Consider the following 27,861-nt stretch of genomic DNA (forward strand, 5'->3'; position numbering starts at 1 on the left):
AAGCAAGATCAGAAAGAAGACAAGTTAAATCTTGGATCACCCTAAATCCAGAGTCAAAAATTGTTGGAATAAATTAAACCACTTCGCCAATTTTGGACCAAAACTAGCATTTGATCATAACAAAGAAAGTATTCAAGAGAAAGCATATAGCAAATGAGTTCGAAAGCACCTGTCCTGAAAAACAATCGCATTAGCATTTAGAAATTGCTATCTCCATGCAAGAAGAGACAACTACAGTTAGCTAACCTAGTACCTATCAAACCAAACCCCATAAAGTTTACACCAATATACAGTAAATCCACTTGCCTCACTATTCCTGTCTACTCTCCCAACTAAAAAACTCAACCGAAAGCAGTCAAAAGCCACAGCGCCATAAACCCAAAAATTTAAAATAAAAACAAAACCGAAAACGCCGCAGTTCTATCAAACCCCGCCAATTACGCAGCGTGTCAGTGCCCATCTTTTTTCCACTCCTAACAAGGTTAAAGCCTAAAACCCACTTCACATCTCAGACCAACAGCAAAAGACCCATTTCAGCTAAGCACCAGCAAAAGAACATCTCCAACATGGGTGGCCACGAAGAGGAGGAAAGAGGTGAAGAGTACTTGTTTAAGATTGTTCTGATAGGCGACTCGGCAGTGGGAAAATCAAACCTTTTGTCACGTTTTGCCAGAAACGAGTTTGACAATAACTCAAAGGCAACTATTGGAGTAGAGTTCCAGACCCAAGTGGTGGAGATTGATGGGAAAGAAGTTAAAGCGCAGATCTGGGACACTGCTGGTCAAGAGAGGTTTAGAGCTGTTACTTCTGCTTACTATAGAGGAGCTGTTGGTGCTCTTATTGTTTATGATATTAGTCGGAGAAGTAGCTTCGATAGCATTAAACGGTGGCTTGATGAACTATCCAGTAAGTTTGTTTCTAATTTCTTTCTATTGGTCTTCTTTGGCTAATGTCGATTTCTTTATAACTAGTGATTGGATATTGGATTTGCCAAGTGAATGTTGAGATTTGAGGAACAGAGGAAGTCAAGACAGTCTTTAGTATCATTGTTTCTTGTTAAGGGGGAAGAAAGTTATAGCTGAATTCAGAGTCAACTGACAGTTTGAGTGCATTATTTGTTTTTGTCATACTGTTGGTAAGAAAGAAGAACTCAAATCTCTGGATCTTTTTGAAATACTAATTTTGTAGATTCTGTGAATTATTGCTAGAAAGATTGGAAAATGTAGAGATTGTCCCTTTTAGCAACCAATGGGGAGGGTTCTGCCGCAGTAAATAGGATTCAAACCTCTTTTCGAGAGCGGATGTCTGGCAACCATATATGGAGTCTCTGTTACAGTAAATTTCTAAAATGCAGATCCAAGCGGGGATGAAAACCCCCTGGCTTTTCACTAGTACGAACTTTTTTACTGTCTAGCTACTTTTTCCTTTTTATTTTGATTGGGAAAACGCGTTAAGAGTCACCATTACTTCTTTTTGAGTGGTGGGATTTGAGCAATGACAAAAGCTCCTTTCAGATTCTGTGCAAAAAGTTGTTAGTATACCTTTCTTGGCTGGTGCCCAACTGTCCTTTCTTCCTCCTGATCTGACAACTTAGAAGATAAGAGAGGAATCGGTTAAGCAATCAGAAAATAATTGCTTACCTTCCCCTTTAATAAAAGCAATCTTTAATGCATATACAACCCTTTGTGCATAGGATCAGAACTCACCTTTTGAAAGTTACATTTTGGAGGAAATGGAAACAAACATTTGGTTTTCTCGTCCATCTTACTTTCTCTGGTTGATTTTAAGGAATAAAATAGAGAGTATGTAGACTTCGGAGGATTCGTAGAAACTAATGTTAATTTTCCCTGAAATAGGCAAAGTTTTGACCCTTAAGTGAATGAAACGGCATTTCATGTGTTTGGTTTAAGGTAAAAAATCTTAATCTAATGTGATTAACCGTGCAGCTCATTGTGATACTACTATGGCAAGGATGCTGGTAGGGAACAAATGTGATCTGGAGAATATTAGAGATGTCAGTGTGGAGGAAGGCAAGAGCCTTGCAGAAGAAGAAGGCTTATTCTTCATGGAGACATCTGCCCTTGACTCTACCAATGTTCAGACAGCTTTCGAGATTGTTATTAGGGAAATCTACAACAATGTGAGCAGAAAAGCCCTAAATTCAGATGCATATAAAGCCGAGTTATCTGCCAATCGAGTAACCCTGGTCAAGGATGGCGCCAACTCATCCAAGGAGGGTTTCTCCTGCTGTGCTAGATGATCTCTGGTCTTTCATGTTTCACACTACACTCTTTTTCCGGATACTATTGCAAACCCTGTTTCCATTGCCTCTTACCTGGCGCTGGCAGAGTTCAGCCTGATTAAATTTGTCAGTTTTGGTGCTTCCCTGTTGTCATTTTTGATCTTGCCATAGTAATAAAATAAGACTTCATTTGTATTCTTAAATGTACTATTCGCTCAGTTTTGACAAAATTGCCTGATTTTTACGCCTGTCTTGAGATTTCACATATAAGAGTCCCTGTTCAGTATTAAGAAGGAAAAACAGATTTGACCTTGTAACTCAGTGGTGCCTCCATCTTGTCTTGAAAGAAAATTGACTTCTTAAATCCATAATTACATCTCATGAAAATTTTGTAACTTAGTTAATGCCCGCAACTTAATACACTTTTCACTCTAGGAATTAATATTGAGAATAATATAAGCTTATCAATCAAGTTAAGCTTAATACACTCTGGCCATATTCCTCTTATATTCTTGACAAGATCTTCTTTTGTTAATAGGGATCAAAAGAAGGAGAATACATAGTAACTGTTGCAAGTAGTAATAAGCCTCAGAGGCGCTAAACATGCCACTACACCTCAAGTTTATTGGCCGATTATTATTTTTTAAAATTAATATTTTTATTACACATTAATTTTATTTTCCTAGAAAAATGACATAGCCATTTGCAAAGAAAATGTAAAAGGACACCACTTCCGTAAAGGTAATTATCAAGTTTTATAGCAAAACCGATTCCTCCTTAACGTGTTTCATATCATTGCAATATGATTTAGCTTACCAAGCTTATCAATGCTAATCCCCTTTTTTGCACTTCTAATGCATTTATTAGTGGTTGAGTAAAACCCATTTTATCCGGATTATTTAGTGTGAATTTCAAAATAATTCCTTAACCATTACTTGAGAATTACACACATGGTGTTAAATGGGCTTAAAGGTGCATTTATCAGTTGTGCCAAAGAATTTCACGCATGGTGTTCTACCGCAGTCCTTAAGCATTTCTTGAGAATTAACTCTTCATTCGTTTAATGAGAATGCGCTGGCACCTTTTTATTGGTCTCACTAATTATACTTCTAGGCTATATATCTGGGGTCTTTAAAACTCATTTCAGGGAATGTTCAAACAGATTTTTCTATTCTCTTCCTACTACTTCGTTTCCACTTCCCACTCTGCAATCTATGTTCTTGTTTTTGTTCCCATTTATCACTTCCCAGTTTACCTTAGTACTCCATCCTCTAGAGACTGCTCCAGTCGTCTTCACCACCGCTCTGTTCCAAGTATTTAATCCCCACTTCCACACCACTCCAAGGTCTTTTTCCCATTTACCACTTCCTAATTTAACTTGTCAATCTTTCCACCCGCCACAACACTCCATACTCTAGAGACCGCTCCAATCCTCCTCTCTGCCGCTCCTACCCCATCCTATTTCACTCGTTTGCCATCACACTACCTTTATAGAAAGTACCCTCCATACTAGCCTTCAGAGAAGACACTAAAGTGCATACATGCACACACAACAGTGGGACAGAGCAAAGCAGAACATGAACGAGAAAGTTCATTGTTCACCTGTTCAATATAACAATGTATTCTCAACAATGGAACTATGAGTTGAACAAACAAATATGAGAAGTTCTAATAAATTTACTTGGATAGAATGAAAAAATGGCCCGACACCCGCTAACGGCACCTAAGAATGCACTCTACTAACATAAACAAATATTTACACTAGTGGAGAAAGCACAACACACCTGATTTCCACATCAAAGGGACTTTCTGCCTTGAATATCATTAAAAAAGAAAAATACCCAAGGTTCCCTCAGGGTTTCCTCAATGCAGATGCTGCACCCATGACAACAGCCAAGATAATACCCACACCAGCCCCAAAAGAGGCACCTACAGCTGCAGATGTCAAAGAGGATGCCTTGGCTTGAGAATCCTTCGTCCCATTTACTGTCATAGCATGCTTTTGTGCCAACTCCAATGAAAGCCTATCTCTAGCAAGTTCCTTCAATTTGACATGAAACAAGAACCTCAAAAATTATTCAAGAGCATAGGAACTTATAAATCAACAAGAAACCAAATTATGTAGTACATTATAGTAACTAAATTGAGTGAGCATCACAAATAACCAGTGATTTGATTTTCGTATTTCCAAAACCAATATATTGATAACAGTCATTCAAAGTTCATCCTACTGATATAAACTAAATAAAAATGCACAAGGGCAAATATACCAGGAATTCAGTTATAAAAGTCTACATGAAAACAATAGGATAAAACTCCTTAGATGACATGTTATAAACATCACAAAATGTAAATTAACTACATTATTATTTTTGCAAATTTGGTGAGAAATAAGGAAATGTAACTGTTTCTAATGTGAATATCACCAGATGGAATAGAATCCATTTCCCTTTCAGCAGTGACAATAAGCTGTCCAGTTAGAAGTATGAAGGCAATGAAGGCATTTCTATAATCCGTTTGCAACCTCATAAAGAAAATAGATCATCAGATTATATGGATTATCCTTTTCTTCCGTAACTATTGTATCAGGACCAACAATTCAGTTAGGATAGAAAAAGTCAATGTCATCAAAGCAAATGTGTACTGCAAAAAAGTTTCAATTCCATCACACAGTTAACATCTATATATTTTGTTTTATTATTCCTTCACTTTTTTTAAGCTAATTTCTCCGATAATCAAGCGTATCCAAATCTATAACTGCGCTACAAATCTATAAATCTTTTTCTTTATAAATTTTCAAATCCCTGCCGACGAGGAACTCATTAGTAGCTATGCATATTGAAAGCTATTTATAATCTATAATTGTACCTCCAGGGAGGACTCTTCATGGCTCTGAAGAACACGGTGGACAAGTTGGCAAAGAGAAGTAACCCCCTCCACAGGGAAAACAGTATCTTTCCTTTGGAATGGCCGGCGAACAAGGTCAATTGGAGCAGAAAGAAGCTTTTGAACACCCATTCTCCCATCAGAATCTTCACTTATCACACCCCAAGGCAATGATGCTCTAGCAGCACCAGGCATAACATATGGACAAGAATTGATAACTTCGGTGGCGCTTGGAGATGATTGATATGCCTGAACAACTGTATTTATTGCAGCTCTCTGTTGATGTGCACTAACAGAAAATTTGTTTGTTATTGCAAGGACCCAAGGAATTCCAAGAGCTTTTGCCTCATCTAATAGTAGTGAAAGGGCTGGGTATTGCTGTGATGCATCTGGATGATTGTACCGAGGTATCTTATGGGATAGGTTATGCACAAGAACAATTAAATCAGTCTTCCTACTAAGATCACGGATTCCCCTCCATAGTTCATCTTTGAACCGGGAAGCCTCCGTGTCCAGCTCCTACAACATACAAGAAATACAGAGGGTAAATAACTTACAGAGACAAATTCCTTGAAGACCAGGAAGTTTTAAAATGTTCAATTGCGGTATCACCCCAACTCCACCATCAACCAGAAATCATGGAGAGAAGGTCCAGAATGATATGAGATACGATATTTGCTATCCTACTGTATAAGCATTATAATCTTCCACAAAAGTATTCCAACAAAATAAATCTAAACTGTCTGGAGAAGTGGCCTACAGAATAAGGAAAGTTGACATAAAAGGCGTAAAATCTGAGGCCAGCTGGCATACACAACTTGAATCATAAAATATGATATGGTTTCAACAATATTCCTCAGATTTTCACAGAAACTATACCTGCAAATTTACTCCAGGTGAATCAGAGTAGCATAAACCCCCAGCAATACCGTCTTGAAAATCAGCTTCTACTTGTAGATTTTCAATATTAGAAATAGTGATCAATTTGCCTTGACCCAGTATTGCCTTGAAAAGAGAGGTCTTACCAGCACCCTTGTAACCCATAAATAAAAGTTTCAGCAATGTGGAAAGCAAATAATAATATAAAATTTACTAGTTGAAAAAAGAAACAAGAATACCACCTCAAGACCAAGAAGTCGCACCCTACGAGTTCTAACATGAACCTCCTTGGCTGCAGTTGTAAAGTCACTAGTACAAAATATGAAAAATTCACTCAAACCTTCTGGCCTTATGTATTTTTCTTGATGAGAAGATGCTATATTATGTTCTCTATTGAGATTAACAGTGTCCGAATCCATTAAAGGAAACATGGGCACCAAGGAATCTGCTACTATCTGATGCCTAGGAGGTCGCCTCAAAGGAGCTCCTACTAAGACTCTGATTTTTTGTAATTCTGGTGGTTCTCCATTACCAGATGAGTAAGCTGGTGCTGAAGGAAATGACTCCACTGTAGTTGAACACCTGAATAAGAACCAACATCATGTAATAATGCTTATCATCCACCAAAGAGAGAGAGAGACCAGTGCAACGTTGAGCATATAAGATGTAGACCTAATTGACCTTACCATATTTTTACATACATATGTTTGAATGTAACATGTCCAGAAAAAGGATTCAGCATGTATTATTTTGCTAAAGATAAACCAAATAAGGAATTGAACACTAAATATATAGTTCTCTACAAAATGTGCATTTGGGTTCAGCTGTTTTCTCACTTATCCTTTTCCAGCACAACCCGTGATCAACAAAAACAGTACAGGTTCTATTTTCAAAAACTTACACAAGCCCCCATTGAGATAACAGAGAGGAAATCAGGCATTTTTAATCAATTGGCAGATGATTCAACCCCAACAGTGTCTTCATATTTTATCAAAGACAAAGGGAAAAATAGAAAAGAAAACAAGAGGGAGAGGGGCACTGCTGATCATGGGGTGAGGATTGGGAAGAGAGAAGTAGTGTTAAACCTGCAGATTTGTTATGGGTAATAACAGCTGTTTTTTCACTGATTGGATGTTCGAGTATTAATTCCCAAATCTGGCTAGCTTTCCTAACTGTATCAGGATTCCTATGATCAATTAGGGTTACTTGGACTGATGTTCCAGTTGATAGCTCCAAGTCAAAACTATAACTGGGTTCATACCATGCAAATTACTTGACCCTAAACCTGCTCAATGTCAGGAAATATATTAACGGAAAATAAATCTTTGGATCAAACAAACATACGGAAGCACCATGAGGCAGATCAATCCAAGGAGTAACATCTTGAAGAATTATATGACTATATCTTATCATATTGTATAGACATCAAAACAAATAGAAATATAAAATACATAAATGATGACAAACAACCATACCATCTGCCATTTACTTGAGCATGAACCAGTGTGCATAGATGCAACCTGAATCCAGTAATATCAACCTTCAATGGTTCTGTATTCTTCTCGCCGGGACTGCCATTCCACCCAATAGGAACAATGGAAGTAGCTGTATGAATAATAGGAGACTCAACAATATGCCCAAGCTCTACAGCACCTGCAACTGCAAGGCCGAGCCATTGCTGCAAATGTGGAAACTGTTGCAATTGCTCCATTCCAAAGAAAGATGAAGCATTATCATTCATGCACAGGTCGTAAATTCTGCAAAGAAAAAATGCAATAATGAATCATTTGCAATCCAAAGCACTAGCATATGTGCCCAAGGAGCAAGTATTCAACTGGCATATCCCAAATAAGGATGAACTTTATTTTCAAGAAATACTCACTAGAATAAAGGTTCCCAAATTCGACCTCAATGCCATATGCAACATATTGTGGTTATTTTAAAATTTTCATTACTTTTTTTTTTTCAATTTTTCCTTAATGCTAAAAGGGCATAAATCAAGCCAAAGTTCACACAGAAAGAGAGCAAGGATAACAAGAATAAACAAGCAGGAAGAAGAATAACGAGAAGCACAATATCAAGTACATAATGATTAGTAAAACATCATATAAAAATAAATCATACCCATGTTGCAATGACTAATAGTGTTTCTAGATTAAACAGTTTACTTCAGGAACCTTTTGACTGACTAAATTCCAAGGAGATATCAATTTGACAAGACCTAAGCGCAGTTAATTTCAAATTAACAAATCCGCTTAGCAATAAGAAGCACAGAAGAAGCCATCTGGGACCATCAATTGCCAACTGGCCAAGTATTATATTGGTGATGGTTCAATGTTCAATCAAGTATAATGCAATTTCACTTGGTTAAGCTTAAGGCAGCCAGCAACATAGTAAAGGATAGGAGTAGGAATTCAATGGCGATGTTGGCCACAATTTCAACCCTGAAATACATGAGGTAAGTGTACTCTTAAAATAAAGAATTACATATAGGCCATCTTTGATCAGCAAATTAATTTTTGATAAGTTTGGATCAACAAGACCAGAGAACATATGTGTCCTTGAACACAATTAAAGACTTCTAATGTTGGAACAGGCATGTTTTTATAGCCAGCCCATTTATCATTCTTCAGTTCGACTTATCTTTTCCAAATGGATGGGAAGCAGTTATTATGGAGCCTAGCGATATAAATCTCAACACACACATGTTCTGAAATGTTAATATGAAGTCTACCCCATTGATGCAATACTTAAATTTTTTAGGGAAAGAAAATAAATAATAAAGAACACTTGGATTAATAATAAAGCTCATAATTTGTGGATAATTGTTTATAAATAATATTACATAATTACACTCTTGTTCCAACTCCAGTTCTATATGTGGTCATCTTGCATTAGCAGTGCATATGTATTTTCAGTAGAGAACATAATTTACAAATTAGATTAAAGAGCATTTTCTAACAACGGACTAGGAGGCAACAATGTTGGGTTCATCAACAGTAGATATGTTCATGAGCTATATGATTATATTCTTCAATTTGTTTAGAATATGGGCCCTAATGGGTTACTGTATCGACTGATGTACTTTTCAGTGTCTGTTGCTGTGCTTTTGTCATGATGAATCAATCAAAGGGCAGTAAAAATATTGAAACCATAAAGGTTAAAATTTGCAATGTAAGGGAATAAAGATCCTAGCTGATTTTAGAAACGAAAAAAAATTGCAACATTGCAATTAGAATTCAGAACTAAAAGTTAAATAAACAACATGAGGTGTTAAACTACTGCATAATTAATTATTACCTTTGAAATCGAGATCTATATGACTTCATTGAATGAGATTGAAATCGTTCCCTTAATTCAACAATCACAGATCTGACCTGAAAATGTCTTTGCCAGAAGAAAGCAAACGAAATGAGAGGTTGAAGAAGACATAATCTGCAGCTAATGAATCATAAAGATTAATGGCTATTAAAAATGGGCCGATTATACCAAATCTTCCAAACAAATAAACCCTAGACAGAAGCTGCATAAATAAAGGAAACTCATACCGATGTCAACTTTGAGTACTCTGCATCTGAGAGTGATTCCACTGATGAATTCCCCAAGAGATAAAGCTGTTATGAGTGAATTTATTTAATAATTATACTTATAAATAATAGAAATGAGAGCATGACAAACTTGTGGCAACCATTAAGCACCATAGCATTAGGAGAACAATTTAGTACAATGCATGATGCTTGGGGAATAAAAACACATATCTCAGTTTCCCAATTTGAGTGCAATACTTGTAACTATCAGAAAAGGTAACAAAACGCCAATAAATATGTCAATGAAAACAAATTGATGTATAAGAAAGCTCATTGAATTTTCATGAATCCAAATTCTAAACCTCAAATAGATAAGCCAGCAGAAGCAAGACCTTAGGACCACTCCAAGTCAGCATTAATTTACACAGAAGAAACAAGATTGTTACATGCCCCTTGAGATATGTGCAGTTAATTGTTACTGAGAAGCAACCATCACCAATTGATCATGGCGATCAAAATTTTAAGACAATCTCATCAAAATGCCTATTGAACTTGTACGTACCAAATAAACAACAAAGACAAATTATTATCAATATCTTCCACCTTCAAGCATGTAGTTTTAAGATAATTGATTAACAAACAAACAAATGAAGTATTCATTGCGTACCTGTCCAAATGGTACATATGAAGGTAAAGAAGGCACTCTACGCCATCTCTTGTTGCCCCCACTACCATTCTTTTTTTCTGTTAACTTTCCAGATTCCGCATCTGATACACCATTATCAGTTTCAGCAAATGGTTTAAGAGATATGCCATCAGTACCCTCTTGAATTTCAAGAGACTGTGGTTCAACAACTACATCCTCAATTGAAGATGCAGTTGTAGAGTCAGCTGAAGATGGCTCTATGGGATCAACTTGCATTCCTCTGTATTTTTTAAATTGTCTTCTAACACCTTCTAATGGAACAAGCTTTGAAAGTCTCCAGAAGGGACCCTGGACAGGGCCTACACCTATAACCAATTGCTCCCCTTCATTCTCTTTTACCTTCTCTGCCTTTCCTTTCTGTGACACTTGTTCATTCTTTGATGCTGATGAACTGGTCATGCCAGAGGACATTAACAAACTCTGCGCATTATAGTGATGAAAATAAGCGGGTGAAAGGATACGGGGTACAAGATCTTCAGGAATGCAGTAACTCTTGAAATAATGCTGCCATCCTTTTCTATTAACATAACTGCAAAGATGAATATAATACACACACAGAACAAACACATCAGCTTCCAAAAAAAAAAGGCAAAGGATAATTATTTTAGAGAAAGGATAAAGCACTCACTCTCTTAAAGCAGCATTGCCGACTGGAGGTTGGGAAAATGTTATACACTTGACCTGAACCTTTTCACTTTCCTTTGATGAAGATGATACAGCAATGACCCTCAAAATGGCAAGGGTAGCCAATGCTGCCACCTAAAATGTAAACCAAGAAGGAGTAAAATGGATAGTCAGACGCAACAACCAGGTAAATTTTATGTCAAACTCGCTGATCAAACTTACTGCTCCACCAAGCGAATGTCCACATAATACGAGTTTTCGCTTCTTTTTCTGAGCAAGTCTGTACAACTCCAAAGCAGGTATGCCTTTAGCACGAGCCAAGAAACCCTAGAGATAATAATTTAGAAAAAAAAAAGTAATTAAAGAAATATTTAAAAAAAAATCTCTAAGTATTTATTATCATACATAATAACTGATTGCATAAAAGTATGAACAGGGCAAAAGATCTTCAAGAGTGGTAAGTATCAACAGCCAAAACACAACAATGTATCATACAGATAAATTCTACTGATATATGAATGATAGACTGTAATCATACCCGATGGGCAGCAGGTTTAGGCCTATCTTTAATCCACTTAGGTTTTGATTCCAAGGAATTGAACTGGTTTTCCCCATTTTCTTTTTGCCTTTCAGCTTTGTTAGCTTCAGTTACTTCAATCCGGTCAATATCCTCAATAACATCCTCATGAAATATAGCACCTTGAAGTATGTTTGCATCAGCCATCACATCTCTTAATGACAACAAGAAAACAAAGGAATCAAGCTTTTGAAAGTAATAAATAATTAGTCAAACTATAAATCAGCCATGCTTACTTATACTGCTTGGTTCCAATGAAGGAAGCAAATAGTGTATCGCCTGCTTCTGCCAACAGATACCTGCCATAAAATAGATGCAAAGGAAAAATAAGAGAAAGTTCAAATGTAATATCTCAGATAACTACGCATGTGACTGATTAGCAGTATTTCATGGTGGAATATCCAACTAAGATTTAATTCAAACTAAATGCAGATCAGGCAATCAGCTATATTAATCGCCTTATGTCATTCCATTCAATCTCGAGCAATATCTGAGGCTAAATCTCAGGTACCCTGATGTCAGTGTTTAGAATTATGATGGGTACACGTAACACACACCTACATTCAATTTTATTTATGATGTTCTACTCTATGTTTTCTTACATTGCTATTTAACCCCATTTTGTTTGCATTATGTCCAAGCTAAGCAAGCATGTTGAATTGTTGACAAGTAATGAGAAAATTAGAGTTAAGTTATAGGAAAAAAAAAAGTTTTACACCTGCATTACATGCACTTTTTGCATGGTCAAATTAAGGTTTATGTAAAGAAGCAATATGGAACTTTCGACAAAAACTAAATCATCATAACCAACATTATCATAGCTTCTTATCACAGAGCAGATGATTCATCTGAACTTAGGGCTTTGCTTGGTAAAGTGGAAAAGTGGGGGGATGGAAAGGGGTGGCTGAAAAAGTGGAAATAAAATGATTTTCACTGGTGCTTGGTAAGAGAGAAAAGAGAGAGGAAATAAAACCAGAAAGATTACCACTTTGCATTATTATTCCAAAAAAAAAAAAACATTCCAAATTGGAAAGTTTAGAGGAGACAAAATGGGAGTGTGTGAGTTAAGTGTTGCATAATTATAAGATTGTCGATCATTTTTTAAATTTTACCTTTTTATCTTAACTTACAAAATATAAAATAATAAAATAATATAATTTTAATCTTCTTTCCTTTCATTTTTCAACTTTACCAAGCCATGATGGAAAGAAAATAATTTTCTTCATCCACTTTTCCATCTTTCTTACCCAGCATGCATATTAAAAGAAAAATATTTTCTATCTTTCCACTTTTCTCCTCCTCCAATATTCAATCGTTCCATCTCTCTATCCACCCTACCAAGCAAAGGGTAAGTAAACACGAAAGGTTCTTTACGAGTACCTAATTGAACTTAATAAAACAAGGAGTACAGAGTATAAAATGAAATAACCTGTGTGGAACATGATCCGAAGAAGGTTGCACACGTTCTAGAGAAACAATTTGTCCTCCAAAATCAGCCTTAAATTTGTTTACAGCTCGAATCATTTCAGTAGCAGGTCTCTACCATTTAGGAAAAAAATAATATTTTGCCATTAGTAATCAAATTTATCAACGCCTTAATAGCAATTCTTTTAACTCTTGATCCGAAGTAACAACATGGAATTTTTTTGTTATTAATTACCTGGTTCAATTTAAAAGTTAATTATCAAAATTATACATTTAAAAAAAAATAAAATTGGCCGAATGGTAAAAGTGGAAAAATGCGGGTAGTTATTTACCTTGTAAACGCACTCGGAGAGTACCATGCAACAAAGAATGTCCTGCAAATCCGAGAGGGAATCGGCTTTGACGGCTCGGCAAAGCTCTTGCAGCTGTCGTTTTCGTCTCTCATACTCTTTTTGGAGTTTCTGGCGATGTTCCCTGTCGCCGGAGTTCCACGGCGGCCACTGCCACCTCATCCGCCACTGAAGCGGACCCCAGGAGACTTTGAGGATCTTCGCTCTTTGGTCCCTGATCCATGTCTCCACTCTGCTCTGTATTGATTCCATTATTCGATCGAAGAATTCTTTTTCTCGTCTTTTTAATTTGGTTTGCCTGCGTTGGATGTTACTGTTCATTAGAGGTTTGGGAAGGAGAGGGAGGGAGGGAGAGAGGGATGGGGCGAATCCGAGTTTCATTGGGGGAAGCCAACAAAGCATATGCCCCAGTATTTACGTGTTCCTCTTTTTCTTATTTTTGTTTTCCTTTGTCACCAAGAAAATAAAAAATATAGTTGTCGAAATTCTTTAAACACAATTTCTTTTATAAGAAAAAGAAAACAACGAAAGAAAGAAATAAAACAGAAAACTATATTCTGATCTTTTATTAATTTATTTATTAATATAATTTATTTATATAAAATGTCATGATGATATATCAATTATATTAATTTATTTGTTTATTACAAAATTTTCTTTTATTAAATACGAAAATAAATTTTCAAATTATATTAAGAAAGTTAATTTAATTTTTATTTTTTTATTTAAATAAATTATTATATTTTGACTTTAAATCAAATAAATTTTTAACAAAAGTTAGATTAAGAGTTTTTTTTTTTTTGTTAAGAATGATGACTTCAATTAAGTAACAATGAAAATCAATTAAGTAAAAATGATAATTAATTTAAAATAATTAATTTTTTAATTTTTTATTTTAAATTCTTAATCAATAATCTTTGAACATTTAAAAAGAAAAAAATTTAATTCTTTGTCATTAATTTGTTATATCATATTATCTGTTACATGATATTGACATTATCAAAATGACACGTTAACATGTCATATAATAAAAAATATTATATTTTGACTGAATTGTTAATAGTCAGTGAAATAGTTTATTTAATTTAAAATAAAAATTTAATAATTTATTTAAATATAATAAAAAGATGAAAGTTAAATTAACTTTATTGATATAGTTTCAGGATTTAATTAGATATTTAGTCATTTTCTTTTCTTCAGCCTTATTAAATCAAAATTTTGGTTTAAAAAAATTTATAATTAACAAAGTCTATTATCTTTTTTCTTCCTTATTTGAAATGTCGCGTAGAATTTAGAGATGCTTAGATTTAGACGTGAACTTTCAACTTTATCGTTATTTTGCCAATTAAAAGGAAAAAAACTTATCTTTATCTTACTTGCTTGTTTGACTTATCTTTCTTTTTCCTGTGGAAAATGATTGTGATTTTGTTAAATAAAGTGGAGAGCAGAATGTCTCTTCACACGTTTAGGTTATTAGGACAGAAAATGGTCCCATATAATTGAGTAAAAATTCATGTGTTGTTACAAGATTAAATCTTATCTAATAGATTTAAAAAATTATTGATTTAATTTATTTTCTTATATTCACTAATATAAGAAACTTTTTTATTATTATCCATTGGTATCTGGTTTACTCCAAAAAAACTTGATAACTGGTTTTTGTCAATAATAGTTTTTATGCATCTCTTTTTCTGAATGAAGCCAAGCCCATTTTGGAGCATGGGCTAATACTAAGGCAATCGCTGCCTGGTTTGAGACCCTTCAACTGAAGGTGGCCCGGTAGGGCAGATAATGTTCTAATAGTAATGGGTTTGAGCTCTAAAATTCGTGGCCCGTACAAGTTCTACAAAACACAGGTTTTATTGCATAATGTGAGTCTTAACGTAAAAATAATGGGATTAATATTCGATACATTGATACTGTCTAGAAATTATATATTATCAGCTCATCAAATGATGTTATTTCATTAATGAGGTAAAATTAAAATTTTTAATAACTTAAACTTTAAAAAAAAAGTTTTTTATTATTACTTAAATAAAAAACAAAAAAATTCTTTTTTTCTCTCTCTAATTTCCTGACAACATTTAAAAAATTTTTTTAAGGAAAAAATTTATTACCTAATTAAACGAGGGAAAGAAATTCCTAATTACATCATTAAACAGTAATTCTCTAACTTTATTCAGGGGGTTATTATACGACAAGAAATTTTTAGAAACATTAAATCCCTAATTGGCTATATAATTTACAACTTTGTTACCCTCTCTGAAAAGATTCATTATTCAAATATCCAACTACTTTTAGATTAAACTACGAATGGCTTGAATTAAATCAGAACTAGAGCATGAATGTCTCATTTGTGAAGAAATCTCTTCAATTACCAATTTGTTATCCACTTCAAGCTCCATCTTTCGAAATCTTAAATCCCAAGCATATTTAAGGCCACAATATACACCTTAAAGTTCTGCACAATAAGTTGAGCATTTCTTCAGTCGCAAAGCATAACCAACCTTCAATTGGCCACTTGAATCTCTAAGAACATCGCTGACAGCTACTTGATTTATAAAACTCTGACAAGCACCATCCATATTTAAGGTAATCCACTCAGAGGGAGCAGTTACCCAACCTATCAAAACTTCCATTTGGTTGCTAGGTGTCTATCCCCCTTATTCAAGTCCTCGAAAACTACCTTAACTAATTGTCGAGACCGAGGTATAAATCAATGTTAGTTTTCTCTCAATAATAATATATTGATTCACAAAAGTATGTGCATTTCTCCACTTCCATAAGAACCAAACTGTTACTCCAAAAACATATGCATTTCTCCATTTCCATAAGAACCAAATTGTTACTCCAAAAATTATAGCCCAAAGAGCACTATTGTTATGTTTTTTTGACTTACTCAAATTAGATAACAACCAATATGGTAGAGATGATCCTAAAAATGAACTAGCGTTCTTTGATTGAAGAAGTTTTAGCTAAATCACGTTGGCTAAAAAGTAGTCCCAAAGAACATGAAAGCACTAATTGTTCCTCCATATGGCATTGTCTGCATAACCTATCATTTGAGATGTGATGACGACACCATTCTTTATTTGTAAGAATCCTCTCATAAAGACATTGTACTGAGAACAGCCATATTTTATCTAAACTGTTCCATCTCCATGCTAGCTGCCATTTACCAAAAATCGTTAGCCAATTTTCTGAATTCGGTTCCTTCAAATACTTATAAGCCGAAGCCATTGAAAATTGTTTAAAAGCTGATAATGCCTAGAATGGTCGATTAGAACATGAATAAATTTACGAAGCAATAGTCTTTGATAATAAAGTAAGTGCATCTGGAACTAAATAATTCACAAGACTATTAAAATCCCACTCTCTATCAGGCATAACAAAACCTCTAACACAAGAAAGGTCTAGAAATGAACACCTATTGAATTTACAGCTTTTAGTTACCTAGAATCCAAAGCTATGTACGAGTCTCCGTCGAGATGCTTGCACAAATACCTAACATAATTGGGTCACTGTATGTCTATAGGAATCAATTAAATAAGGTTCATTAAGCTAGTGTTCTAAGTTGGCTATGTATGGCAATTATTGTATACCTACCCCGAATTGCAAATCAGATCACCTAAGTGATGTAAACATACGCTATTCAAATCTTATTCCAATCTAAAATCTCTCTGTCGAGTTTGAATTAGATTCACAATCAATTAGTTGTTGATCTGACAATTAAAAGCATTAAGAACATATTTGAATAAGTAAAACGATACCCATTCATGATAAATAATGGAAAAACGAGTATTCAGACTACATGTTGAACTCCACCATAATCCTAGAAAAGTAAATTATATCATCATATCTAAATAAAACAATATTCAAAGAAATTCAACCATGAATTCAAAATAAAAAAATAAGTATAACACAAAAGAGAGAAATAAAATAATGTTGAAGCCTAGTTAATCTCAAATCTCTCTCAAATGCTCTTAATTTCTTGCTTGATTCTTAACTTTAATTCTCCAAAAAAGCTGTTATTGTCTCCCCCTCTGAATCCTTTCAAAAGCTTTTAAATATGTGCAAGGTGCCCTACTTTCCAATTTTCTATCAAAGTTTTAATTTTGGAAACTGAGGTGGCGCCGCGGCTTTGTGACAAGCCTTGGTAGCATCACAATGCTCTTTTTCTAGTGCCATAGTAATGTGCTCTTGGCCTCTAGTATGGTGTACCCTTCCAACTTAGCATTGCGGCCATGATTCTCCCAACGCTGTAGCAGTAGTTTCTTTAGCTTCATTGCCATGAGTAACTCAAAGCCGCGACCTCAATCACCAGGCTGCCTTTTGTGCATAACTGCATCTGTCTATCAACTCCAATCATGATTTTCACCTAGATTTGGTCTAAACTAGGCAAATTGTAAACATGAAAGTTATATCGTATTCTCTTAGCTCTCTAATGAATTAAAAATCACATCAATTGAATTTCTACAGCTTAAGTTATCTTTAAATTACTAAAACATGTACGAGTGATACTTTCACTAGACTTATGCTATCATAACTTAATTTTACCTTGCTCATCACATGTCCTGCACGAAACCATGAGAGATATCAACATTAACTTTTCTTAAAATAAATTAAAAACAAAATAAAGTAAAATTAAACTAATACCACTTAATTTAACTATTCAACATATAATTTAACTTACATTAGAAAAACACCTAAAATGTTAAAATCTAAACTTAAAAACACAAAAATCTAGCTACTTAAGCCCTCAAAATATGTCAAAATAACTTAATATACTAGAGTTATCACAATCCCAAATTTAAGATTTTACTAGTACTCGAGCAAAATATAAAACAACATATAATAACTTAAACATGAAAACATTTAACAAGAATTCAATTACACCATTTCATTAATAACCTTTAATATATTCAAAAGTTAATTCAAATTCATAACTCTAGGCAACACATAAATATTATTAAAATTCATGTTTCAATCCAAATGCAAGCTTATCGTTAAGTGAATTTTTGTATGTGTGGGCAATCTTCTCACCTAGAACATTGTACAATCTCGATAAGTTAATATTCATGTAAAATTCAAATTAGTAATTGAATTCCATAAGTTTGTTTTACATCTCTTTCTCCATTAATGTAGACTAATACTAAATCAATGATCAATAGGACTTTAATTAACTTGTAATGTATGGCTAAGGTCAAGGTAAGATATGGGATAATGTATGGCTTGAATCATCCTAAGCACATACTCACTCTAGGACCTATTAAGAGCTTTATTTTCCTTCACTTAGTATACCCCTTTTCATCAAGACCTTTCTTTTGTTCATCACTTCATCCTTTTTCTTATTCTTTCTTTCCTTTTTTTTTTTTTTTGCAATTTCACACCCTTAAACTTATTTCTTTTATTAAGTAGTGGAATGAATACAATCATATTTTGAACTTTTCTTCATTTTTCATCTTTATTACCTCTTTCACTATTTAGCTCATCACATTCCTAAATTGACTTATGTACTTAGGAATGAGGGATGTAAGGATTGATGGAAATATCCATATAAAGGTTTAGGCTAAGAATTAAGTGTTCAAACAAAGAACATGTATCATTAAGCTCAAACGGGAAACTAAGGATAAATTCTATAAAAGAAGGGTAAAATAACTCAATTGGTCCAAAAATGGCTTAAATCATCTCTTTAGCTAAGTATAGCCTAGGATTTTACTTAAAGAAAGAATCAAACAAATTCTAGAATTTAATACATAATTTAAAATTTTCACATTCACATAAACCTTCTTTAAATTTATACAATGAATCTAAACAAAATATCTAATGCTCAAAATGTAGAAATTTCAACTTAACAATAAAGCATAGCATAAGAATTTACATAACACTCACACAATATTCACATGTTTCAAAGAATCAAGATATGAAGATAATCAAGTTCTCATCATTGGATAAGTAAATTAAATGAAACTGACACAATTAAATCTAGTTCAAAATTTTATAACATGGATACAAAAATTAACGAAAATAAATTAACCTAAAATATCACAAAAACTAATAACAATAAAAACCTTCCCTAAACTTAAATTGCACATTGTCCTCAATGTGAAAAGCTAAATTTTTTTTTAAAAAAGAAACTCTCCTGTCCATGGTGACAGTGCATTGATAACTCTAATTTTCTTTCTCTTTATCTTCATGTTTTCCAAACGTGCAGACTCATCAAACAAGCTAGGAAAAGGTTAGAACTACTTATTTAAACAGAAAAACAAAAACTAACTAAAATGACAACTGAACCTAAAAAGATATAGCTTGGGTTGCCTCCTAAAAAGCATTTTTTATAGTCATTAACTTGACTATGATACCCCTTTTTTGTTGTTTACTAGAGTAATTAAGGATCTTTGGAAGTCTAATCACCTCCCAAGTAATGTTGGAGACATTGTAAAGACCTTAACCAATTTGATTTATGTTTCCATGGAAGGAGCTTGACTGATTTGGTCAATGACATGTGTTGTCTCACCTTAAAATCAAGATTAACTAATGGTGGTGAATCATGCTCAACATAACATTGCTTAGTTTTGAGATGTGGTGATGGTGGCTCTAACTCAAGAGTTTGTGCTAGATTACTTGTAAGTGGTTGAGTAGGATTACCTTTACCTTTATCAACTGAGTCCACTCTATAGCATTAAGTTGCAAATGAAGGGTATTTAGCTGCATTGAAAATAGTAAATTCAACTATTTTATCTCTAACTCTGAAAGTTATTTAGCCTTCCCTTACATCGATTGGTGCACCTACAATGGCTAAGAATGGATGTCCTAGTATGATCAAAATCTCTTGATCTTCCTCCATCCCAAGTACATGGAAGTCTATTGGAATGTATAGTTTCACCACCTTAATCAAGACATCCTCTATAATCTCAAAAGGCTACCTTATTGTCCTGTCTGTAAGTTGCAATTTCACTGTAACTGGTTGAATTTCCTTCAATCTAATTCTCCTAGCAACAAGCAAATGAATAATTAAGACACTAGGACCCAAATCACACAAAGTTTTTGAAAAATTAACATTACTAATTGAGCAAGGATAAAGAAACTCCCTAGGTCCTTAAGCTTTAGTGGAATCGTATTTTGGATTATCACACTGCACTCCTCAATGAATATGTTTATCTTTGAATCCTCTAATTTGCTCTTCTTTGTCAATATGTCTTTCAAAAACTTCACATATGATGGCATTTGCTTTAAAGCTTCTACGAAATGAATATTGATATGAAGATTTTTGAATATCTCAAGAAATTTTTGAAAATGTTTATCAAGTTTTTGCTTTAGAAGGTGCTGAAAAAAGAGTGGTGGCGTTAAAATTGCCTTTGCTTCCTTCTCTTGAATTTGCTTGTTAGTTATCTGAATCACTGTTTCATTCTCAACAAGCTTATCTTGAAGATTATCTTGCTTAATACTATTTTCAACCTCTTTTCTACTCTGCAGAATGATTGCCATAACCTATTCCTTACCTTTTCTCCTTGGATTCACCTCTATATCGCTAAGCATTATTCCTTGAGGTTGGTTGTTTAATAAATTGACAAGTTGAGTAATTGAGTCTCAAGGTTTCAAAGTGATACTGCTTGACTCTGAATGAAAGCTGTTTCACTTTGTATAATGCTATCATTCTGTGTCATGTACTACCTTAGCAAATCTTCTACTTTTGGTTTTTTTTTCTAAAATAGGTGCTCCAACTTGCTGTTTGAAGCCTAGGGGTGCATTTGGCTTTGAAGTTGTAGATGAACCTTAATTATTAGCCCAAAAGAAATTTGGATAGTTCCTTCACCCTAGATTGTAAGTGTTGGAATAGGGGCTATTTTGTTATTTATTCTCCACAAATTGCACTATTTCTTGTGAGCTTGGACAGTAATAACTTGTATAATTATCTTTACAATACTCACAAGCTACAAAAAGACTTTGAATGGAGTTCATACCAAAAGATTCAATAGTCTTTGTTAGAGTTGGTACCTATGTAGATAATGCCAAAAGAGTATTTACATCATGAATTCCAGTTACTCTCTTATGCATTGCTCACTCTATTAGCCACTGGTGGTTGTTTACAACCCTCTCCTCTAACAAATTGTATGCCTCATCAATCGATTTAGCCATTAAAGCTCTTCCCGCAATGGCATCAATGGTGGTTTGAACTTGCCCACTCAAACCATTGTAAAAAGTTTGCACTTAAAGCCACTTTGGAAGACCATGATGAGGACAATGTCGAAGTAATTCTTTAAATCTTTCCCAAGCTTCTTACAATGATTCAAAATCTTGCTGCATAAATGATGTGATATCATTCCTCATTTACACTGTCTTAGCCGAAAGAAAGAACTTCGTAAGGAACTTTTGAGCGAGATCATCTAATGTTGTTATTAAGTCAGTAGAGAGCGCATTCAACCATGCTTTAGCTTTATCCATCAATGAGAAAGGAAAAAGCCTCTAACAAATTACATCATCAATGACATCATTGTGTTTGACAGTGTCACAAATCTTCAAGAAGTTTGATATATGGCTATTTGGATCATCATTTGAAAAGCCCCTAAACTTGACTGAAGTTTCAATCATGGTGATGATAGCGAGCTTGATGTCAAAATTATTAACTTGAATAGTGGGCCTTTGAATGCTTGATGGAATCCCTTGCACCAATGGGACAACGTAATCCCTTAAGCATCAATTTTCAACTGCTACGTGCTCTTGGATTTATTGTTCACGCTGTTGATTAGTCATTGTATTTATTAGAGCAAAACATTGTTGATTTTTTATTCAAAGTCTACGAAATGTTCTCTTAATTTTTCGATCACAAAGTGTAATCTCTAGGCTTTTTACTTTTCTCAGACAATGACTGAACACACCTACAAAACAAAGAAATAAAACTTAAATTAAGACTAATTTGTGAAATTTTAATATTAACAAATAATAAAAAAATAAAATCCTCGACAATGATGCCAAAAACGTGTTGTTGATTTAGCACATACAAGAATACATAATGAACAAATAATATAGATAATAAGTCCAGAATCGTATCCCACAGATATTTATTTCTATATTTTCACTAAGTACTAAAATTATGACAAATTATTCTTATTCAAGTAACTACATTTTTTAGAAAATTAATTAAAACTAATTAAGCAAACACTAAATTATATAACAAAAACTAAAAATTCACTTGAGAAAGGCAATAGATTAAAATCTAAGATTATGGGTTCAGTGAACAATACATCTGATACTAGTTTCTCTTATTATTTACATTCATGGGTAGTTTTATTAACTTAAAATCCAAAGTTATGTACAAGTCTTTGTCAAGATGTTTGCACAAATACCTAACCTAATTGGGTCACTATATGTCTATAGGAATCACTTAGATAAGGCTCATTAAGCTAGTGTTTTAATTTGACTATATATGGCAATTAGTGTATGTCTACCCAAATCACGAATCAAATCACCTAATTGACATGAACATACACTATTCAAATTTTAGTCCAATCTAAAATATCTCTTTCGAGTTTTAATTAGATTCACAAATCAATTAATTGTTGATTAGGCAATTAAAGACATTAAGAACAGATTTGAATAAGTAAAATGATACCCATTCATAATAAATAACAAAAAAAGGAGTATTTAGACTACATGTCAAAATCCACAACAATCCTAGAAAAGCAAATTAGTTCATAATATCTAAATAAAACAATATCCAAAGAAATTCAACCATGAATTCAAAACAAGAAAATAAGTATAACACAAAAGAGAGAAATAAATTAATGTTGAAGCCTTGTTAATCTTGAATCTCTCTCAAATGCTTTTAGTTTCTTGCTTGATTCTTAGCTTTAATTCTCCAAAAAAGTTACTACCGTTTCCCCTTTGAATGCTCTGGAAAAAGCTCACAAATATGTGCAAGGTACCCCACTTTCCAATTTTCTATCAAAGTTTTAATTTTGGAAACCAGGGTGGTGCTGTGGCCTTGATTATTTGGCACCACAGAGCCGTGACAAGCCTTGGTAGCACCGGAGCATTCTTTTTCTGGCATCGCGATGATGTGCTATCTGCTTCTAGTATGGTGCACCCTTTTAGCCAGCTTAATGCTGGGCGATGATTCTCCCAATGCTGCGGTGGTAGTTTCTTCAATGTCGCAACCATGAGTAACTCAGAACCACGGCCTCAGTCATCATGCTGCTTTATGTGCAAAATTGTATCTATCTAACTACTTTGAATATGATTTTCACCTTAATCTATTCAAAACTAGGCAAAGTAGTAGTAAATATGAAAGTTGTGACCCATTCTCTTAGTTTCCCAATGAATTAAAAATCTCATTAATTGGACTTCTACAACTGAAGTTATCTTTAAATTACTACAACATATACGAGTACACGCTCACCATACTTATGCTATCATAACTTAATATCACCTTGCTCATCACATATTCTGCACAAAACCATGAAAGAAATTGACAATATATGTTCTTAAAGTAAATTAAAAACAAAATAAAGTAAAATTAAATTAACATTACTTGATTTAACTATTCAACATGCAATCTAACTTATATTAAAAAAGGACCTAAAATGTTAAAATATGAACCTAAAAACTTAAAGATATAGCTACTTAAGCCTCCAAATGTGTCAAAATAACTCTATATACCAAAGTTATTAGTGCTCACTGATCCACGTATCTTTCCAAAAATGAGTTTGCCTTCTATCTCCTGTTGCCCACCAAACCTTTCTTTTGAAAGCATCCTATAGATCACATAATGACGACTAAAATACGAAAAAACCCAATTTTTGTAACTTATCCGAACATGCATGTATACCATATTGTAATTTGCACAAATTAATCTCACCCACAAGGCATGTGGTTTTGCCACTAAGTTTCAACACATCTTAAGAAGAAATGCCTTGTTCATTAATCATAGTTGTCTGATGCCCAAGCCAACTTCCTTTTTCAATTTACAAGCCAATTTCTAGCTCAACAAATGTAACTTATTAGAAGCATTACAACCTCCCCAAATAAATTTATAGCATACTTCCATTGGTAACATCATTGTTTGCATAGTGTAATATGGAATTGTAGTTAACACAGATTTCACCAAGGTGAGCCGACCTGTAAATGATAATGTGGAAGCTTTCTAATTGCTTAGCTTATTGTGTACTTTTTCCTCCAAATACTGAAAAATCTACACCTTTTTGCATCTTTAGAATAATGGAATCCCCAAATGTTTGTCCATATTTTCAATATAAGCAAAACCTAAAGTTGCAACTAATAAACTAATTGTATCTTGATCAACATTCTTGGAACAAGAAAATGAAGATTTAGCTACATTTACTTTCTCACCAGAACAATTACACAAGTTAACCAACACCCCTTTAGGAACCTCCAACTCAAATGTAGAAGCCTCTATAAATAAAATTAGATCATTTGCAAAGAACAAGTGAGTAAATGGAAGATCATTTCTACAAAGTTTAATTGGTTTCCACTTACCTTAAGTAACTGCTAATTTAATACCATGTGCCAGCCTCTCCAAACAAAGCATAAATAAATAAGATGACAAAAGATCACCTTATCTGACTCCTCTATATGGCATAAAACTATCTGATAGTGAGCCATTGCATAAAATCTGTTAATTGTAGCCCTGCTAACTATGAATGATAATGTCAACTATACATTCAGGAATTTTTGCATCAAGTAAGGTATCATGAATGAATTCCCAGCATAGTCTATCATACACCTTTTTTAAGTCAATCTTCATCATCATCCATTTCTTCTTTCCTTGCTTTTTTTTTTTGAAAGAATGCATAACCTCCTAAACAATAATGATATTGTTTGTAGTATGTCTCCCAAGGATAAAACTAGATTAAGGTCCATCAATAAGTTGACTCATGTATGATTTCAACCAATTTGTGATTACTTTCATAAGGACTTTGAAAATTACTGACAAAAGACTGATCAGTCTAAAATGTACAATAAGCTCAAGAACTTTGACTTTTGGAATTAAGTGTAATCACTGATTTACAAATATCTTTTCCAATCTCGACTACATTGAAAACATCACAGACATATTTGATGACATCTCAACCTACAATCTTCCATTGAGATTGAAATAATAAAGTTGGGAATCCATCAATCCTTAGAGCTTTAAGTGGCTTCATTTCAAACAGTGCATCATGAACCTCATTACCCTCCACTGATCTACTAATAAACCCTAATGTTGCATGATCAAATCTTGGGAAACACCTTCTAATCGGATATGAAGAAAATTACCTATCATCTTGTGAATATAGTTTCTGAAAGAAGTCCACTACTTGAGCTTTTAAGGTATTATGATCATCACACCATTGTCATTGAAGATAGAAGACGTAAAATTTTATTTTTACATCTGCTACGAATGGCCTTAAAATGAAAATAGCATGTATTATAGTTTCCCAATTTTATCATCTCATTCCTTAATTTTTACAACCAAAAGATCTTTTCCTGCCTAAAAACTATTTCATATTTTTGCCTTAAAGAAAGTTCCAAGTCCTTTAAGTGTCTAAAAGAATAAAGTTATATAGCTCTTTCAATACCATTAATTCTTACCAGCAACCTTTTCTTTCTGTAAAATATATTGCTGAAGATTGACTTATTTCACAAATTTGCTTTCTATGCAAAAATATCTGATACTATTTCCATGCCCTTAGAACTGTTCCAAGCTTTATGTACAAATTTACTAAATTCTTTACTTGTTAATCAAATGGCTTAGAAGCAAAACTTGTCACTATTCTGTATTGGTTTTCTATCAGCCAGCTTAATCATAAGTGATATATGATTTGAGCCAATACAAGGTAAATGTTGTACTACTACCTTCAAGAATAAGAGATGTCAATTAGTGTTACAAACTGCCTTGTCTAATGTTTCAGATACCAATCATCGTTTCCAAGTAAACTTCAAGCCATGAAATCTAATACCCAGTAAATCCATGCTATTCATAAAATGTTGGAAGAGACTGCATGGAAAACAACCTTTATTAGAGCCCCTAACCTTCTCATGTGAAAAAAAAAATGTTAAGTCCCCAGCTATCAACCAGGGACCTCTAATTGAATTTGCAAAGCATGATAATTCCTAGCAAAGCAATCACCTAGTAAAAGTTAATGGGTGTCTATATCCCACCATTAAATTCCACTAACAAGCATTTGAAACTTCAATAATTAAATGGAGATATTGAGCTAGATTGTGAACAATCGAAATGTGGAGGTCTTCTCTCCACAATACCCAAATACCCCTAAAAAAACCTTCTACTTCTATACAACATGATCCATCAAAGCCTAACCTTCTAATAACTTTATCTGCCAAATCCCCGTTGATACACGGTTCAACTAAAGTGATCATATTCAACTTAAACTATTTCACAATACCCATTAATATTCTGACAAAACTATCATCTCCAACTCCTTGGCAATTCCACACTAGTAGTTGAAAATCCATTAATGGAAATTACTCTCTAATTAAAGTGCAAGGATTCCACCACCATCTTGGCTTTTTTTGTTTTTAGGCTCAATCTTCAATACTAACCATACTAGCTTCAATGTCATCAACTTTGCCATCACTTTGATTACATTCATCTTATAACAAATTAGTGATAAGGTTTTTTTTATCATTCTATTCCATTGTTGCTTTCTTTTTAAAGAGACCCTTGTTTACTTTAATCACACCTTTCCTACCAAGTGGTTTGCTTTCCTTACTGTGTAAAAATAGTCCTCTCAAACATTCCATTGTGACTCTTGACGCCCAATTCTATAATAAAGGTTTTGAAGAACAAGTCTTGGGTTTTAATCCCTTAGAAATTGGCATTGTTGATTGTTTAAAAGGATCTAAAGTAGTAGTTTGTGGAACATTATTATATTTTTATTTTACTTGGTTTTTTTTAGATTTTTTCTCTTAAATAAGAGTAATCCTCTTAGTTTTTGCCATTGATTTCTCTTCCTTCGAACTTCCTAGTTGATGAGAAATTCGGTCTCTGCCTTCATCTTTTCCATTCTATATATAGTCTTCCATTTCTTTACCTAAGATAGTAAACCTGGAACTGAAGTAAGCTTATTTTTTAAAAAATACTTGTTGAGGTGAACTTGATTCAATTCCACAACCCGTGGTTTTTTCTGTGGGACAAGCATCTAGGGTCCAAAAGGAAAAGGCTCTAGTTCTGACACCACTATGTTATTTTCTCCTTGTACCTCAACCTCATTTACAAGTATCTGCTTGTTACAAGTCACTTTTGTATGACCACACAAACCACAATTGAAACAAACCTTAAAAAGACCCCTCATATTTTACCATCTATAATTTTCCATTGAGGAAAAATCTAGGTATTAATGGTTTTAAGAGATCTAACTACATTGCTATGCGGACAAATTTCCCTTGTTTCTCAAATCCAGTGTTATAGTCAATCTTCAATAAACAACCAAAGAGTGAAACAATTTGCTTTAGCACCAATTTGTGATACAAGTACAGCGGCATACCAGGAAATCTAATCCAAGTTACCACAACATATAAATCTTATGTCTCTTGGGAGAAAGAAGGAGACTAAGGCCTAACCAGTAAATAATGTCTCTATATCATCCTAAGACTATCCAACAATGCTTTAAGATAGCATTCTT

At 33.7% G+C, this 27,861-nt stretch overlaps 2 protein-coding genes and 1 non-coding gene across 3 annotated transcripts; 2 read left to right on the forward strand and 1 right to left on the reverse strand.

Annotated features, from left to right (window-relative positions):
- Positions 1–355: 355 nt before the first annotated feature.
- On the forward strand, positions 356–2,559 carry RABA5B (RAB GTPase homolog A5B). The gene is made up of 2 exons (XM_021418102.2): positions 356–906; positions 1,947–2,559. The coding sequence occupies exons 1-2, from the start codon at positions 567–569 to the stop codon at positions 2,258–2,260; spliced, it is 654 nt and encodes a 217-aa protein (XP_021273777.1). The 5' UTR covers positions 356–566; the 3' UTR covers positions 2,261–2,559.
- A 1,242-nt stretch (positions 2,560–3,801) lies between these two features.
- Positions 3,802–13,610, reverse strand: LOC110409271 (lipase class 3 family protein). Its single transcript, XM_021418564.2, has 14 exons — positions 13,199–13,610; positions 12,871–12,980; positions 11,678–11,740; positions 11,403–11,595; positions 11,087–11,191; positions 10,869–10,999; positions 10,202–10,769; positions 9,556–9,621; positions 9,308–9,384; positions 7,483–7,764; positions 6,250–6,589; positions 6,008–6,160; positions 5,111–5,647; positions 3,802–4,283 (listed from the first exon to the last, which is right to left on the reverse strand). The coding sequence occupies exons 1-14, from the start codon at positions 13,595–13,597 to the stop codon at positions 4,095–4,097; spliced, it is 3,213 nt and encodes a 1,070-aa protein (XP_021274239.2). The 5' UTR covers positions 13,598–13,610; the 3' UTR covers positions 3,802–4,094.
- Positions 13,611–21,443: 7,833 nt separating this feature from the next.
- Positions 21,444–21,549, forward strand: LOC149527657 (small nucleolar RNA R71). Its single transcript, XR_016350801.1, has one exon. It is a non-coding gene; the product is annotated as a small nucleolar RNA R71 (small nucleolar RNA).
- The last annotated feature ends 6,312 nt before the right edge of the window (positions 21,550–27,861 follow it).

This window comes from Theobroma umbraticum, unplaced genomic scaffold (genome assembly GCF_002168275.2).
Source record: "Theobroma umbraticum cultivar Fairchild unplaced genomic scaffold, ASM216827v3 scaffold_44.0, whole genome shotgun sequence".
Classification (NCBI taxonomy): domain Eukaryota; kingdom Viridiplantae; phylum Streptophyta; class Magnoliopsida; order Malvales; family Malvaceae; genus Theobroma; species Theobroma umbraticum.